This window comes from Euwallacea fornicatus, chromosome 6 (assembly GCF_040115645.1).
Source record: "Euwallacea fornicatus isolate EFF26 chromosome 6, ASM4011564v1, whole genome shotgun sequence".
In the NCBI taxonomy this organism is placed as follows: domain Eukaryota; kingdom Metazoa; phylum Arthropoda; class Insecta; order Coleoptera; family Curculionidae; genus Euwallacea; species Euwallacea fornicatus.
The window spans coordinates 1703438-1719583 of record NC_089546.1 but is presented as its reverse complement, the minus strand read 5'-3'; the positions used below and the strand labels follow the sequence as shown (position 1 = coordinate 1719583).

The 16146-nt window shown below is 30.9% G+C and overlaps 3 protein-coding genes across 4 annotated transcripts in view; 1 reads left to right on the top strand and 2 right to left on the bottom strand.

The window, feature by feature from the left end:
- Positions 1-2201: 2201 nt before the first annotated feature.
- Positions 2202-5754, bottom strand: CCT8 (chaperonin containing TCP1 subunit 8). The gene is made up of 7 exons (XM_066282994.1): positions 5574-5754; positions 5176-5452; positions 4814-5124; positions 3404-3518; positions 3134-3351; positions 2864-3082; positions 2202-2809 (listed from the first exon to the last, which is right to left on the bottom strand). Exons 1-7 carry the CDS (start codon positions 5631-5633, stop codon positions 2375-2377), a joined length of 1635 nt encoding a protein of 544 aa, XP_066139091.1. The 5' UTR covers positions 5634-5754; the 3' UTR covers positions 2202-2374.
- An 820-nt stretch (positions 5755-6574) lies between these two features.
- Positions 6575-9616, top strand: LOC136339630 (acyl-coenzyme A thioesterase 13-like). 2 transcript variants are annotated; one of them, XM_066283044.1, is made up of 3 exons: positions 6575-6795; positions 7442-7629; positions 7785-9616. In XM_066283044.1, the coding sequence occupies exons 1-3, from the start codon at positions 6715-6717 to the stop codon at positions 8041-8043; spliced, it is 528 nt and encodes a 175-aa protein (XP_066139141.1). In that variant the 5' UTR covers positions 6575-6714; the 3' UTR covers positions 8044-9616. The 2 variants fall into 2 exon arrangements, with proteins under 2 accessions (XP_066139141.1, XP_066139142.1); XM_066283045.1 differs by having other exon boundaries at positions 6578-6795; positions 7818-9616.
- Positions 9617-10442: 826 nt separating this feature from the next.
- Positions 10443-16146, bottom strand: part of LOC136339594 (xaa-Pro aminopeptidase ApepP-like) — a 66040-nt gene continuing 60336 nt past the window's right edge. The window contains exons 8-12 of the mRNA XM_066282975.1: positions 13849-14062; positions 13563-13796; positions 13434-13508; positions 13200-13375; positions 10443-13150 (exon numbers count right to left, since the gene is read on the bottom strand). Of these exons, the coding sequence (XP_066139072.1) occupies positions 12956-13150; positions 13200-13375; positions 13434-13508; positions 13563-13796; positions 13849-14062 (894 nt within the window). The 3' untranslated portion in view covers positions 10443-12955. The remainder of the gene's footprint in view (positions 13151-13199; positions 13376-13433; positions 13509-13562; positions 13797-13848; positions 14063-16146) is intronic.

Sequence of the window (16146 nt, the reverse complement as noted above, 5' to 3'; positions counted from 1 at the left end):
CCGTTCTTGCAGAGTAATTACCTTCTTTAACAACGATTGGATAATCAAAGTTATAGTTACCCATAGCAAAACTGGACCTGTCCGACATCATAAAAAAACGCAAAGAATAACGTTTTTAAAATTAAAAAAAAAGATGGTGGGGTCTTTTCTCTTGCCGATTCATTTTGTCTGAATTAAATAAAATTCAAAGAAAGTAGCAGGCGATTGAAGATTTACGCCATGCCAAATTTAGGGGAAATAAAGGTAGTTTTATATTACAAAGAGACTCCGGCTTCACTGAAGAACCGCTCAGAATACGGGGTTGCTCGTTAGTGCCTCAAAGTGCAAGATCTCAGTAAATGTGAATTTTATAAGTAAATATTTAATATTAAAGTTTTAGGTTATTAAGAGGTACGCATTTTAAAATTATTTTCAAACGTACAGGGTCCATCGTGAAAGTGTGATAATACGAAGTTATATTTTTTAAATACACTCTCCCAGTTTTTTAACTTTTTGGGATTTATCGCCAATTTTAAAGTCAGTTTATGTAAAGGGTCTTATGTCAAAAATTAACCGTTTCCGAGTTATTCGAGAAAATTCGAAAGTTTTAATAGATGCAAGAACTAGCGGAAATTGATGCTGAACCATAATAGCTGCGAATGTCGAAATCAATGTTATGAGGCTCCAAGAGAACCTAATAAGCTATGTTTTGATGTGTTTTAATATATAAAAAAAAAACATTTCCTTAACTCTCGAAATAGACCTTCAAAGTTACATAACTTCAAACCCAAATAGCTTACTTATTTTAAATGAAATGCCCCAATATTCTCGATAGCGTCGTGTTCAAATTCGAACAATCTACACTTTTTGTTAACATTATCCCATTTCTAAACACTTCTTTGTAAATTCACGAAAATTACCACTTTTTGTCTTCTAAATGTTACACCTGGTGACGTTCAATATCAAAACATCGGAAAATAATTTTATTTTTATGTAAACGAGGTATTCACAACAAATTCTCAAACTGTGTTCTATTTCGATCAGAGCACAGTTGCAGTCTTGCCAGAAAAGACCTTTTTATAATATCAGTTATTATTATTATTATTATTATTATTATTATTATTATCAGGCAATTATCGGCAACTTAGAAATGGTTGAGTTTAGAGATAATGTAATATTAACAAAAGTTGTAGATTTTTGGATTCTAAACACGATACCGTTGAGAAAATTGGGTCAATCTATCTGAAGTAACCGAGTTAATGGGGTTTACAGTCATGCAACTTCGAGGGACTATTTCGGGAATAATGTATTTTTTTGAATTAAAACACATCAAAACGTAACTTATTAGATCCCCTTGGAGCTCCATAAGACAGATTCTGATAGTCGCAGCGGTTAGGGTAGAGCACTAATTTTCATAAGAGGTTACAATCATCAAAATTTTAGAATTTTCAGGAATAACTAGGCAACGGCAAATTTTTTACATAAAGCCCTTTACATGAACTGACCTTGAAATTTGACGATACATCCGGAAATAGTAAAAAAATTGGAGGGTTTCATTTAGAAAAACGTTATTTAGTATTACCACCCTTTTATTGAAGACTTTATACGCTTGAAAATAATTTTAAAATACGTACCTCTTAATGACTAAAAACTTTGATATGAAATATTTCCTTCTAAAACTCATGTTCACCAAGATTTCCCAGTTGACGCATTAATGAGTGATTTTATATAATATACCGGGAAGTAATTGGTGTATTCATGTTACGGGGAGGGTGACGATACTATGTATTTTAGTGGGCGTTGGGTTCATTTAAATGCGAGTATCGTTTGATGTTTAATATGAAATGAGCTTAATAACGTTCCAATAGATCCTACTTATATTACATGTGAAAAAAGGGGATAGGATTCATAAGAAACTTAACCACAACGGTTTTATGGTCAAAAATTTAAATAATCTATTCTTTATGAATCACAGAAAAAAGTAACAATCTTGGGTGTGGTTTTCTTAACATGTACCGAAAGCCTTTTTGAAAAATCCATTCTATATTTTCTCCATTAACCACGTAAAGCAAAATTCAAAATAATCCGGTATTTTAAAGATTGTAAGGTGCGATAAAATTTTTACCAGCAACTAGTGTGGCGTGTCCCATACGTACATAGTTTTAATTTCGTCGAAGTAGCAGTTAACACACTCTTTACCGATAATTATTAAATTCTGTCAGTAATGGTACTGAAAATGTTTTATTTGCTTCCAAAAGTTAAAAAACAAGTATTTAATTACTAATGATGTGAATGTAAATAAAAGTGGAAATTGGAGATTTAAGATATTAACAACACAATTAATAACTGATGTGACACAAAAAGATCGAAATTATTAATATAAATCTAAAACGATCTAAGATTCATCATCGCTGCCCTGTGGCTGCCTTGCTTTCGGTCCTCCAGCTCTCTTCGCCATGATAATTTGATCGACTCTTAAAATTGTAACTGCCGCATCTACGGCATATTTAAGGCCCCAATATTTGGCTTGGTACAGATCGAATATTTTTCGTTCAGTTGCATCCAATGTCGAGTTTTCTGATTCAATATCTACGCCAACATTCTTCTGTCCGTTTTGATGCGCGTCTAGTACCTTGTTTAATACTATTTGAGATTTTAGGCCACTGTTTTCAGCCAAAACTTTTGGGAATGTCTCCAAGGCCGAGGCAAATTTCCTAATGGAATATTGTTCCAGACCAGGAAGAGTATCTGCGAATTTAAGCAGCTGCACTGCCAATTCAGCTTCTGTGGCGCCTGCGCCGGGTAAGAATCTTGGGTCTCTACACAATCCCTTGAAAAATAAAAACCACATAAACATAAATTCAATCTAATTAATTTGCCTTGCCTTGAAGGAGTTAACTCCATCATCAATGGCTCTCTCAATATCATCCATGTAATTGTCAGTAGCACCCCTGATGACTACAGTGGCTATCCTGGACTCTTTCCCTTTTTGCCTGAACGCTACAATGGGAGTCTCTCCCAATTCCTCTAAACGCACCTCGTCACAATAACCTAGCTCTTCGGCAGAGGGAGCTATTAACCTCGGCATTATCGTCGCATTTACCTAAAAAAAATCAACACTGACCACTGAATTTTTCTTCATCAAAAAACTCACCGTTTTACACAATCGTCTTAAATCGAATTTGGAGTTAAGTCTCACCGCCATTAAATTGTATTTATGAATAAAATGCAAAGCCATGTCTCCAAATGCAGCACCGGCAACGATTACTTTAGCACCAGATTCCGCGATTGACTTGATTTGGAGTTCCAAGAGATTCTCCTCGCCTCTGCTGAAATTCATTAATTCATCGGCAGTTTTAATCAGGACCGTTCCTGCAAAACATAATTGCCAAAAAGTTGCTTCATCTTTTATTGAAATGAACACCTTTAGTTTCTGTTTGCATAATATCAACGGGGCAGCTGTAAACGGCAATTTTCGCATTTTCTGCAAAGGTAATTTCACCTTCTACTTGTCGTTTAAAAACCATACCTTGAACTACCTGCAAAACAGATTCAGATAACAAATATACCTTTAATCGAGATTTGAAGCATAGTAAAATTTTAGTGATTTAGAGTTTGAAACCAGTAATAATACCACAGAAACAAAAACTATTGAATTGTAGTATATAAATACACAACAAATTTTTCACAAACCATCAGTTTAATTTAAGCAGTTTATAAAGATTTCAATTTTGCATAATTCAAAGTGTCACCTGTAACACTTTGTTATCCAAATATCTTATTAAATTTTGTGGTATATAATGTAAAAACTATAAAGAATTATTCACACCATGCTACATGAAATTTTGCAGCTAAAGTATTTAATACATATTTTTTTGGATCATGTACAACTCAAATAGACTTATTTTCTAAAATTATTTTTCTTTTATATGGGAGTTGTAAATAAGTGAAAAATATCAAAGTTTTTTTTGTTTTAATGGAACACCCAATATATTAGTTCTGTTTTAGATTCCTTGAAAACAATAAATGTAAGTTTGATTAAGGTTTATCTATTCTAAACCTTAAAGATTTAGCAATAATTAAGATATTGTAAAAATGTAGTACAGATTTAAAAACTCTGTTTTAAAGAAAGTTTAAACTGAAGTAAGCCAAAATTCACATCAAAGCTTAGATATGACGAATATTTCATGTTACAGTGACAAAAGTTTAGATATTTCATACAATGTGTCCAATAAAAAAATGTTGGAAAATGTATCTAGTTTTAAGAGTATTAGCTTGCTCAATTTAAATGGAACGCCATATATTTGATTGCTTGGAGTAACAAATAGAGATATTACTAGTTTAAAACAGAGTAAACAGCCATAGCAAATGAAAACTTGTTCACAGACAACAATCAAATATTTAATGTTTATATCATAATAAGAAAATGCAAGTTTTTTCAATATAAAAAAATTGGATAAAAAAAACATTTTTGTTTGTCTATAAACAAATAAGTCTTTCAAAAAAGAATAATCTTCCATATCTCCAAAACCGTTACTTGTGGACCCATGTTGACTAAGACTTTTTTGCTTATTTTGGTCCATACCTCTTTAAATATTTTATAATCTTTTCTTAACACCTTATTAACAGTATTGGAATTCATGCCAAAAAGATGCCATAGCGTCTTAGACTATAAAGGAAATTGAACAAATATGTTAATCAATTAGTGACAAATTCATGGCAATTTCATTTTTGTTTTTTTTTTGTAATTTCACTTTTTGTTAATGAATTAGAATTGATTTTGATATTTTATGGTTTTACAAATTATTAAAATAATAAAAAGATTTTTATTTACCTGTGAGCTTTGCAATCCAGACCCCAAAACTTTACACACACGTACATTATCAACATTGAAAGTTGTTTGTTCGGGCATAATTGAAATACAAGTTTTGGCAACTAGGTCAGCCAAAAACTCTTCATTTCCATATTGTTTTGATTCAATTGAAGACTTAATGGCTTGTTTGACTTCATTTACATCACGGTTATCTTCCACTTTATAGCTAATCAAACTGGATAGAAGTTCTAAACATTTTTCAAGTCCCCTTTCATATCCTTCTGCCACCTCAGTGGGGGTTACCCCAAGACGAATTAGCTCTTCTGAGCACTCTAGGATAGAATTTTATTTATGTAAACAGATGTGTGCTTATATAAGTTTACCTAATAAAGCACCAGCTAATATGATTACAAAATTGGTTCCATCACCAACTTCAGCATCTTGCATTTCACTTGCAAAAATGATCAATTTGGCTGCAGGATGTTCTACATCCAACTCCCTTATTATTGTCGCAGCATCACTTGTGATAAACTGTTTTTCTATATGATTGATAACCATTTTATTCATGCCATTAGGGCCATAAGCTGAGCGAACAGAGTGGGAAAATTCTTTGCAAGCTTTAATATTTCGAATTACTGCCTCTTCGAGACCGGAGAAATACTAAAAAAAAATTAATATTTTTAGTACTATCAGAGTTTGTGGATTTTTTTGTTACACACCTACACAAATAAAGAGAAACACATGTGATGATTAAGAGAGATTATGAATTAATAGCACTTACCCGGGAGCCGTCTTTCATCATTTGGGCAAAGCCGGGGGCTTTAGGTACGTGTAAGGCCATTTTATTGGAAGGGTAATTCCGTTATGCAGTTAATTTCTTGATTTTATCGAAAGCAAAAAACCACAGGCAAATCGGCTTGCACGTTTCTCACAGGAGGGTTTCTTCTCAGCTGACAGTGACAATGACATCTCAAAACAATTGCGTCATTAATTTCGAAATAAAATGAACTCAGGATAAAGTATAAATCTGACGTCATCAGAAGGATTAATTTTCTATTTTAATATGTCGAAAAAACCGAGTGAATAAAAAGTTAACTAATTATTTGTAAAATTGAGTAGATATTCCCCACAAAATGGTGTCTGGTAGATATTTTTATCTTATTACGCAAAAGGAGTTAATTTATTGAGCATGGTGAGATATTACTTACAAATTGTCTATGTGTAGCGTTTTGTGCGCAATTAATAGTTGATAACGATAAAGCTTGCCAATTATACGAATAAGACTTTTTATTACACTCACCTCTTTAAATGGAAACGTAATTGAATTTATGCAGTGTATTTAAAGTGTGATTTTCATTTTTAAGAACTTTAAAACAAGCTGATTAAACTGAAAACACCATAACCAAAGTTACATATCATAGAGATATAATTTTTTAAACAATTTCTCAATTAAAACTTTTTCGTTTTCACTTTTTATTGACCTATTATATATCATTGACCATTAAAAATAATATCTGTAATCATAAGATCTTCAACACCCCATATAATAAGGACATAATAATTTAAGGTAGGACCATTATAATTGCAGTTTGTTTAGTACGGAAAACGAAGCTCAAGTTTAATTTAGTATATAGTAATAAGTAATATAGTATAGTTTTCATAGCGGTATTGGGTATTATTTGTAGAGTGCGGAGTAAACTTGTAGAAATGCGACTTTTATGATTTCGCATACCGAGTGACGCACAAGCGCCATATTAAACTTTATTGTTAGCGACTACTACCCATATTCTTAATTCCAAAACATGTTTTTGAATTTGTTATTGTTTATTATCTTTTTACTTTTAAAGATTATATAAATATATTTAAATATACTATAAAAAATTTCTTAAGTTATTTTTCTTGCTTTTTGAATTAAAATAAAGATGTTGAAGCCAAGAGTGACTCCCACAGAATTAATGCAACACGTAAGAAAATCCAAACTGTTTGATAGGGTATTAGGAAAGGTAAGTTTTGCTTGAAGTTTTCTGTGCTTAGTTAACATAAAATGTATCACAATCCTGTTAACTTTACCAAGAAGAGGGGTAAAGTTTCAATGAAAACATAAGTAATCCCTTAGATTCTAATAATTGCATGACTCATCTATTGAGGTAGTAAGGAACTAAGTGAGTATTCTTATGTAAAAATGGGAATTAAACATTTGTTTAACTAAGATATATACAAATTTGTTAAAAAAACTCAACCTAATCTGAAATGTTGTATATGAATGAAACTAGAAAACCTTGGCTTGTAGCATAACAGCTATGAAGGGTTTTCCTTTCAAATATTTATATTTTGACTTTTTAACCCCATATTTTGAATATTATTAATATTTGGACAGTAAGAAATAAAAATTGATTTAATGTAATATTTTTACATAAGGAATTCATATGGTTCAGTTATATTGTACAATTAATTATGAAACACTCTGTATATTAAGTACTCAACTGCTTTGAAGATTTTGTAAAAAAAAAATTTCAAGCAACATTAACAACATTAAATTGATATAGTATAAATGTAACTGAGGATTATATGTAGTTCATTTTAATACTGAATTATTATTGTATCCTTTACATGATTAGATATTTTGAACTTGTGGGTATATAATTTAAGGTCAACATAATTTCGCTTAAAAATGGAGATGGATTAGCTGAATTTACAGTCCAAGAAGAGCACACAAATCGTAAGGGAGAGCTGCATCCTGGATTTGTGTGTTCTGTGGCGGACTATCTCTCAAGTTACTCATTTTCAACACATGAACTGGGGAATAATTACCATGTATCTGTAGATATGCAACTAACGTGAGTATCTCATTCTAGCTGTTCTCTTATACTACAACATTAATTAAAGAATATCTATGCTTCCATTTCAATTGCTGTGTCATTCAATTTTGGTTTAATACTTAGCTACAGTTGTTTTAAAGGCAGTTAAATAATGTATATTTACTGTTAAATAGGAAATTTAATTGGTCATTATATATCACCTCAAGGTTTTATAAACCTCCTGCCAGAATGGGTGATGAGGTAGAAGTAATTTCAAAAACATTACATGGTGGCCATTCAATTACGTTTCTGGAAGTGTTATTGAAGAATAAGAATACCGGACAACTATTGGCTAAAGGAAATCACAACATGTACCTTCTACATCCTCAGTTATCAAAGAAAAATGCCACGGAACACGCCCAGAAAGTTCTTGAGCAGCATGAGTGCAAATAGAGACAAGTGAAAAAAAAAGATTATGAGGGTTAATAATTAAACTAAATATTTTGTTGTTAAATGGAGTTTAAATTATAAATTATTGTTTTTGGTGGAACTTTGTTAACCGTTTAAATAGTTCAGGTCAGTTTTTCAAACCTACTACTGTGTAATTATTAAACCAGAACTAAAGTGGCACATATGTATTTTTTTAGTCTACTTTATAATATGCCTAAGATACGAACTTTAACAATAAACTAAGACAAATAAAATGTTATAGGAAAATAATATACATGATATTTAGAAAAAAAGATATACATTATATCTAAATATTCCTCTTATTCCAGTCCCAGCATTGTAAACATTGTAGCTTATCTAATGTCTTTTGATTAGTTCATGTTTTGTTTTCATTCTCATCAGGAACCGCCGTGAAGAATTACTTTTGATAGGTGATACTATTTCCTCTTGTCTATTTTAACTTCAATGGTGAACTTTTCTTGAACATCTACTTACCTGTAAACCAATAATGTTTGATATTTTTTTCAATCTGTTTCTAAGAGTCAAATTAATTTTTAGCCTAAATAAAACATAAGTATCGTCACATATCATTAAACTTGAAAAAAATAAAAGTAAATTTATCATACCTAAAAATCCCTCTAGGAGCAATTTTAAATTTATAAACACAAATTTATCAGATTTATCCGCAATTTACCGAAAAAATTTTTTTTAAACATATCGTTAATAGATTCGTTAAAGATTAGATTTTTCTCGAAAATGGATCGAAAAACTGAAATAAAAGATTACATAATTAATGAGAAAATGAGACAAAAATGATAATTAACGAAAATTCTTTCAGATTTTGAATCAAATTTCATATTAGACATATAGGGGAAAAAGCTATTAAGTGTGAATTCTATAAAATTGACTGTAAGTGGCGCTCTCTATTAGCAACATGGAAATTGTAAAACTTATCTTATTCGCCACCTGAAAAAAAAACAAAACTTTGCAAATTTTCAAGTGTTCAACTTAAATATTTTTAAAATAATGGTAAAGAAATTAATACAATTTTTAACGTCGACGAAATTATCAACTTTTGGATGAGACATATTTTCTCTAATCACCATTTAACATATAGTATCTGCAACCTTCGGTTGCCCTATTGTTAATGAATCGCCCTGTATAAAATATTTTTCGTTTGTTTATTTTCCTAATTTTGACTGACTGATAAAGAAAAAAAAACAATCTCAATGTTTCTTGTGTCATTATTAATAATAATATTAATGTAAGATTATCTACTACGTTTATATGTATTTGTTACATAATATGTATATTATATATACATACTTATTTATTATCTAATATGTAAATATTTGTTTCTCCTGTAGCTTTTAAATGATTAGAAATTTCCAAAAACTTTTTATACAAAATTTAATTATAATGTGTCATTGATGACATTTTTGAATGAAAAAGTGTGCTCCTAAAAAAGAGCGTTGGCGTCGCGACGCCAAGCAACGCTTTCCATATTTGAATGTTTTTAGCATTTATTTTAGCTTATGTTCCTTTACTTAATGTAGTAAAAAAAAACTTTGCTAAACCTATCTGTTTTCGTTCGTATAAAATAGGTGGGGCGTTGAGTTTGAATGACCCTGTAAAAGGTGTTTGGTAGAACGATAGAGTTTTTAATGGAAGATAGATGAGGTTGTTTGAAACCTATATAAGCGTATTTATCTTTATACGAAGTCTCATTGTATTTAAATATCGGCCTTCGTAGATTTTCATATGACATTGATTTGATACAATTAAGTTCTTTTATTTTCGTACTAAATAATTTTCGTTTTCAGAAATATTTTTTAAAATATTCTTAATATGTATACTAATAAAGCAAAAGAAAAATTAATAAAAAATAATTATTACAAGCAATTATATAGACAAATTAATACGTAAAAATAGTTTGGTAGCAATTTATTCTCCTATTTCAAACAAAATGATCTCCAATGTGGAGCTAGCTCAAAAAATTCAAATAGTCCAAAAAACTTCTGTGTTGTATACTCTTTTAAAGGATATATGAATTAAGAAAAAAATATAATTCACAAAACTAAAAACAAAAAAAATATATTACAATAAAATAAGAGACATTAAATTTAGATATGGTTGTATAGATTGAAAATAACCCCATGTATAATATTTACTGTCTGACAGAAAAGAGATCATCCCGTAAAAATAGTTTGCCGAGGATGGAAGGTCCATTGAAATTTGAACCATTTATCACCGGATAAGAAGTTTTGGACTGATTTCTTACCGTCCTCATCTTTTGTTATCTCTTACCTTAAATCATTGTCAAAATCGACTGTAATAGTGTAGAGAAAGGATACATTGGAATCTGGAATGAGATAATATCGTGTTTGGTGATTAATCCAGATTCTGTTTGCGTAGGCGTTATGGTCCGGTAAGAGTAAGAAGAAGACAGGGTAAAAGACGGGATCATCGGTTTACAATACAGAGACATATCCATGACACTGTTGGGGAAATGGTTTGGGATGCTATTGTATATGGTAGCAGGTCACCCGTACTTTTCATTAGAGGCTGTGTAACAGCCCAACAATACATCTAAGAAAGTCCTGGAACCTCATTTCATGTCATATCTGGAATCTCCTGTTAATCCAGTTTTCTAGCAAGACAATGCGCGACCACATGTGGCTAAAGTGACTATTGAATTTTTTCAACATAATGCAATCAATTTGCTAACTTGGCTACCTCGATTTTCACACTACTCGCCAAATTAATATATATAGGATATTGAAAGTAGAAGATTGCATAATTTACAACATCCCCCACAAACCCTAGTGACGCTATGTTATGTTGTCCAGTTAGCTTGGAATGAAATCCCCCATGAGGGCATGAATCACATCATTAGATCCATGTCGAGACGTACAGGAATGTATAAGACCGCGGAAGACCGACAAATTATTATTTTTTTTTGTTTTTAACAATTAAATTTGTTCATTTTTTTTAAATAAAGTATTTGTGTTAGCGTAAGAAATATGGATATCAAAAATTATATAAATAAAACTATTTTTTCGGGGTGTCCTTTTTTCTATGTCACGCAATATGTAGTTATATAAACTTGCAATTGCTGTAAGAAATACCCTGTATAATCATAGACAAAAATGGAATTGTTCCTTTAAGTTTGCTTCTACACTGCAACCACAAAATACAACGGCTTGATGTGTCTATTTCAGATCTTACAAAAAGCCGTTTTATTTCTTAAAAGGCTTTGTGATATGTTATTTTTACCACAGTCTTTAGCAATTTCATCATATCATTAATTCATACCAGATGATACATCTTTTGAACTAATTTTTCTGGATTTCTTGTAAATTGCTTAATCTAAGTTGGCCTAATTGGGTATTGTTTTAACGAGAATCGAAAAACCTTTCAAACAAGGTACTACTCGATCCTACTTTCCATTTAAGATTTAAGGAGTTTAACTTACCCCAACTAGGGGGTTTATATGGAAGGAGTGAGTATACGTTTATAATGTGTTCCCCTCGGATATAAAGTTGACGTGTCCGAGCGTTTTTTAAATTTAAATTTCTAAATATGCGAGAATTCCTCTGTTTCGTTTTCGATGCACCATCCTGTATGTTGAGAGGCTTTTGATTTACATGTAGTTAACTGCAGACCATGAAAAATGAACATACCAACTGAGGCGAACATGACTGCTCTCGAGTGTTATTCAGTGACGAATCCAGATTTACTTAGCCCGTCAAATAACCGACGTGTTTTGCTTTGGCGTGAATTTAATACAAGAAATTATCCATAATTTGTACAGGAAGTTCTTCAATGTGAGGGAGGTGGAGTAATGGTATGGACTGGTATAAATACATGTGATCATGCCGAACTCCATTTTATTGAAAATAGTTTTCTTGCTGTTAAGAGGTACATGTTTAAATGATATTCTGGAACATTTTCATGTTCCTTACGCTGTAGCAATAGAAGAAATATTACTTTTTAATGGGTAATAATGTTTGGTCACATAGCGCAAACATGGTGGATAAGTTTTCACGTGATAGCAGAATAGAATGAATAGACTGGTCAGCGAGCTCTAGTGATGCTAATCAAACAAGCATGCATGGGATGCTCTAGAAAGACGAATCACGATGAGGAATTTGCCACCACGAACGATTTTTAAACTTCCGATTGCTCTTCGTGAAGAATAGAATTAAATTTCACAAGAACTTGTAAATTTAACAGGATCAATGCTATCAAGATGTCGAGCCATTCTGGCAGTCCAAAGAGACCATATCTGTTATTAACATAAGATTTTCATAATTTTTTAATTAAAATATTGTTTTTAAAAGCAGTAATTGTTCTAAGCATTCGTTCATTCACTATGTACAGTTCCAGCAACAAACTTACTTTTCTACGGAACTGAAAAATGAACATTTTATACATTGGTTAAATGTCATTAGTTTTAAATGCTCAGCGTATTTATACAAGAAATTTCTGTTACGTGGCAAATTAATCAGGATAATTGAAAATATTTGCTAATTATTTTCAGCAGTGCAGTTAAATCTTCAAAAACTAGTATTTATTTTTAAGTTGCCTGTTTAACACTCTACCTTATATTTTTTCTCTTCTTTAAGGTAGATAACTAACAAGGTATCAAAATATGAGTTTTTTGGGTTTTACATTTGATGTAATAAATCTTCGCGTTTATTCATGAAAGTGCATAAACAGTTCACGGTGCAAGAAATGGAAAAATATCTATATTATGTATAGAGTACGATCATGATGGCGTTAACACCTAGAACGACCCACCAGTTAACAGTTAATACTTAGGTATTTATTGAACACATTATACTTTGTTACGTTCTAGACATAGTACAGCATCAATACTGATGAAATAAATTCATCTAGAAAAGCAATATATCTAGAGTAAAGCTAGAACGGTACAAGATAATATAAATCTTAATGTCCAGCCAGCCGACATTCTCCTGGAATTATTTTCTGGAATGTACTTGGTGTTTTCCATCATCCAGTAGAAGCCATCCATTTTGTTTTGTCGCTTTAGTTCTGCTCCTACTTCTTGTCGAATTTCTTCATTGTAACGGTTCAGCCATTTCCGCTAGTGAAAGAAATATTAAATGGTGAAAATGGAAGAAAATGTGACATACGTGATGTGTTGAAAGTAACTCCATTGCCATAAGTTTCTGTTGATAAGGCACTAAAGTTAAAGTTTTGAAGCCCAGATATGTATGTCCTGATGTGTGCTGTAACCATGGTTTTTCCACCACTTGGAAAACATTCTGTATTCTGACTCCAAAATATCCTTCCTTGTAGTAACCTGGCTCTATGCAATAAAAAAAAATATTATTTTTCTTAAAATTGTTCTTTTTTTGAAGGTTTACCTATAGTAAAAAAATATCCAGGTTTAAATGTTTGCTTCGTGGACACTTCTAAATCATACTGGATCGCAATAGGAGCTGCAAACATTTTGTTTATACGAATTATATCGCGTAACGTGATAATATACAAACATTCTTTTACTCCAGAAAAGGATCCTACGCCGTGCCCAGTTTCGTGCAAAAAATCGAGCCCTACGTCCCACAAAGGACCCCTAGCCAATATGTCTGCATTCGCCATTTTCATGTTATTAGGAAAAGTCAGGGCTGAAAAGGAGATCTGTCCCACCAACACCCTTGTGTATGCCTCCTTCATCATTACATCAGGATCTCCATAATGAACAGTTCTTGTAACGCTGGTGGTACCTTCTTTAATATAATGTTATTATCATTTTTTTTAAATAAAAATTACCAAAGTTACCATAATATTGCCCTCCCGAATCTATTACTACAGTTCCATTATTGAAGATTATGGCGTTAGTGTTTTTGGTAGGGATGTAGTTGGGCTGTGCCCCATTTCCGGCAAATCCTACTTTGGTCCTGAAGCTGTATCCCAGGCTTTGCAGTTGTTCGAATCTAAAGTCGTCCAATATGTTTGCTATTTCTAATTCCGTGAAAATTTTTCCTTTCCCCATCTAGAATTAAAAATAAAGTACTTTTAACCGTTGTTAAGTAATTGTAACCAGTATACATATTTTGGAGAATCCTGATAAAGATTAATGTGTTTCTTTTAGAAATTCGCGATAGTTCAGATTTCTGGAAAACATACAGGGTGAGGCACCAAGAGCGCCTCGAAGTATTATGTGCTTATTAGTGATATTGATCGAAAATTGTATTAGAAGGTGTATGTGGGAGCTTACAAGGTACATTTTAGAAATATTTTTATTGGTACAGAGTATTGTAAATAAAATATACAATACAAACTTGCGTTTTTTTTTAATGGAATACCCTATATTTTATTACATATTTAGATAATTAGAAAAAGAAAATAGTGGAAGTTTATATAATAAACATTAGGTCTAAAACAAACATTTCTCGAGAAATTTGAGAAAATATAAAAACGTAAGGATCAAGAAAACATTATTTTCCTAAATAAAATGAGTTACTTAGCTACTATTTTTTACTATACCTTCTTAAATACAAACTATTCTTCATATTGGAATTATTTTTTATTAAATTAATATACAGGGTGAACAAAAAGAGTGGTCAAGTTTTACTCACCTATAATTTAGTATAACTCTCTTATTTCAAATAGAATGTATATATTTTTATGTATTAGAACCACTAATTAATGCCCTTTCTATTGATATTATGATGTCCTATACTTATCTTTTGCCGTTTTTCCATAATATTAAATTTTATTTAATTTTCAATAATATCACTAAAGAAAACAATTCAATGCCAGAGTATAACCTTATATTGATTGCTATGCTTACATAGGGAACCTAATTATAAAGGATGAATTTTAAAACATTAACAGGATTTCAAAAAACGTCAAATAATAATAATGGTCAGCTTATGTTACACAAGTATCTCTTTTTTATCAAATTTCGTAAGTTTATAGTTAAAAATGGCAGACTACTCTTTACAAGAGAAAATCAATTTGTTGTTTGTAATTGATGAGTGTCAAGAAAACTGATTATTAGCCTCTAGAGTTTAAACGCAAAAGTACCCGGAGCAAAGAAATCCAAGTAAAAGAACCTGTAAAAGATTGCTGCGAACTTTTGAGAAACGGATAGCAGGAAGAAACCTAAAATTGCAAGATTTCAAAATTTTTACGATTCAAAATGCATTTAGAGAAATAACACTAGACTTTCTTCACTTCTTTTAAAAAACGTATTCAATTACGTATTGAAAATGATGGCCACCAATTTGAACATTTATTATAAATTTTGAACTTTTTTGAGAGCCTGTTAACGTTTCAAATAGGGTTTTCCATAAAAAAAAAACACAAGTTTGTATTGTATCTTTTTTTGCAACACGCTGTATAAATGAAAATATTTTAAAAATATACCTTATAAGCTCCTACTTACCCCTCCAAAAACAATTTTCGATCAATATCACTAATAAGCACATAATACTCTGAGGTGCTCTTGGTGTCCCACTCTGTATAGGTAAGCGAATAGGGGCCTACATTTTCGAAATATTTTGCGGAGAATTCGGGATGGAAAACATGAAGAATTTTCGAGTGAAAATTTGGAAAGTTGAATCTAAATTTAGGAGAACTCTAGTTAATAATAAGATTTTTTTTTCGAAAAATCATGGAAGAACCAATTCAGCTGTTTTTGAAACATTTGATTAAATTTGAATTTTTGGAGAATTGTGTAAAGAATTAAATATTTTTTTGGATAAATTAAAAAATAATTTTGATGCTGCATTTTCAAGAAAGGTTAGATTACTAAAAATTGAAAATATTAGGGAAATTTCATTCAGATTAGTAGTAAGTTTTAAAAAAATCCATGTTAAATGAGGTTCTTGCAGAATATAAATTAAATTAAAGAGTATTTTTTGAAACTACTAGAAAAGTCATTTTAGACTTAAATTTAGGTTCTGAAATAATCGAAGATTTTTAGCAAATAAATTTAAATACAAGATTATGGACGTTTAGTGAATAATTCAAAATACTAGAAAACTATAAAGAACGTTTGAGAAAATTTTATAATTTCAGTTTTGAAAACATCGTCAAATAAATTAAGGTTTCCTTCCAAGAAATTCAAAA

What these genes read in the sequence shown, in the direction of transcription:
- LOC136339630 (XM_066283044.1), top strand. Translation starts at nt 6,715, where the DNA reads ATGTTGAAGCCAAGAGTGACTCCCACAGAATTAATGCAACACGTAAGA. An exon ending in TTGATAGGGTATTAGGAAAG is followed by an intron (nt 6,796 to 7,441) that starts GTAAGTTTTGCT and finishes ATATAATTTAAG; the next exon opens with GTCAACATAATTTCGCTTAA. An exon ending in TCTGTAGATATGCAACTAAC is followed by an intron (nt 7,630 to 7,784) that starts GTGAGTATCTCA and finishes ACTGTTAAATAG; the next exon opens with GAAATTTAATTGGTCATTAT.
- CCT8 (XM_066282994.1), bottom strand. Translation starts at nt 5,633, where the DNA reads ATGGCCTTACACGTACCTAAAGCCCCCGGCTTTGCCCAAATGATGAAA. An exon ending in CTGGATTGCAAAGCTCACAG is followed by an intron (nt 3,519 to 4,813) that starts GTAAATAAAAAT and finishes TCTGTTTTGCAG; the next exon opens with GTAGTTCAAGGTATGGTTTT. An exon ending in ATGGAGTTAACTCCTTCAAG is followed by an intron (nt 2,810 to 2,863) that starts GCAAGGCAAATT and finishes TTATTTTTCAAG; the next exon opens with GGATTGTGTAGAGACCCAAG.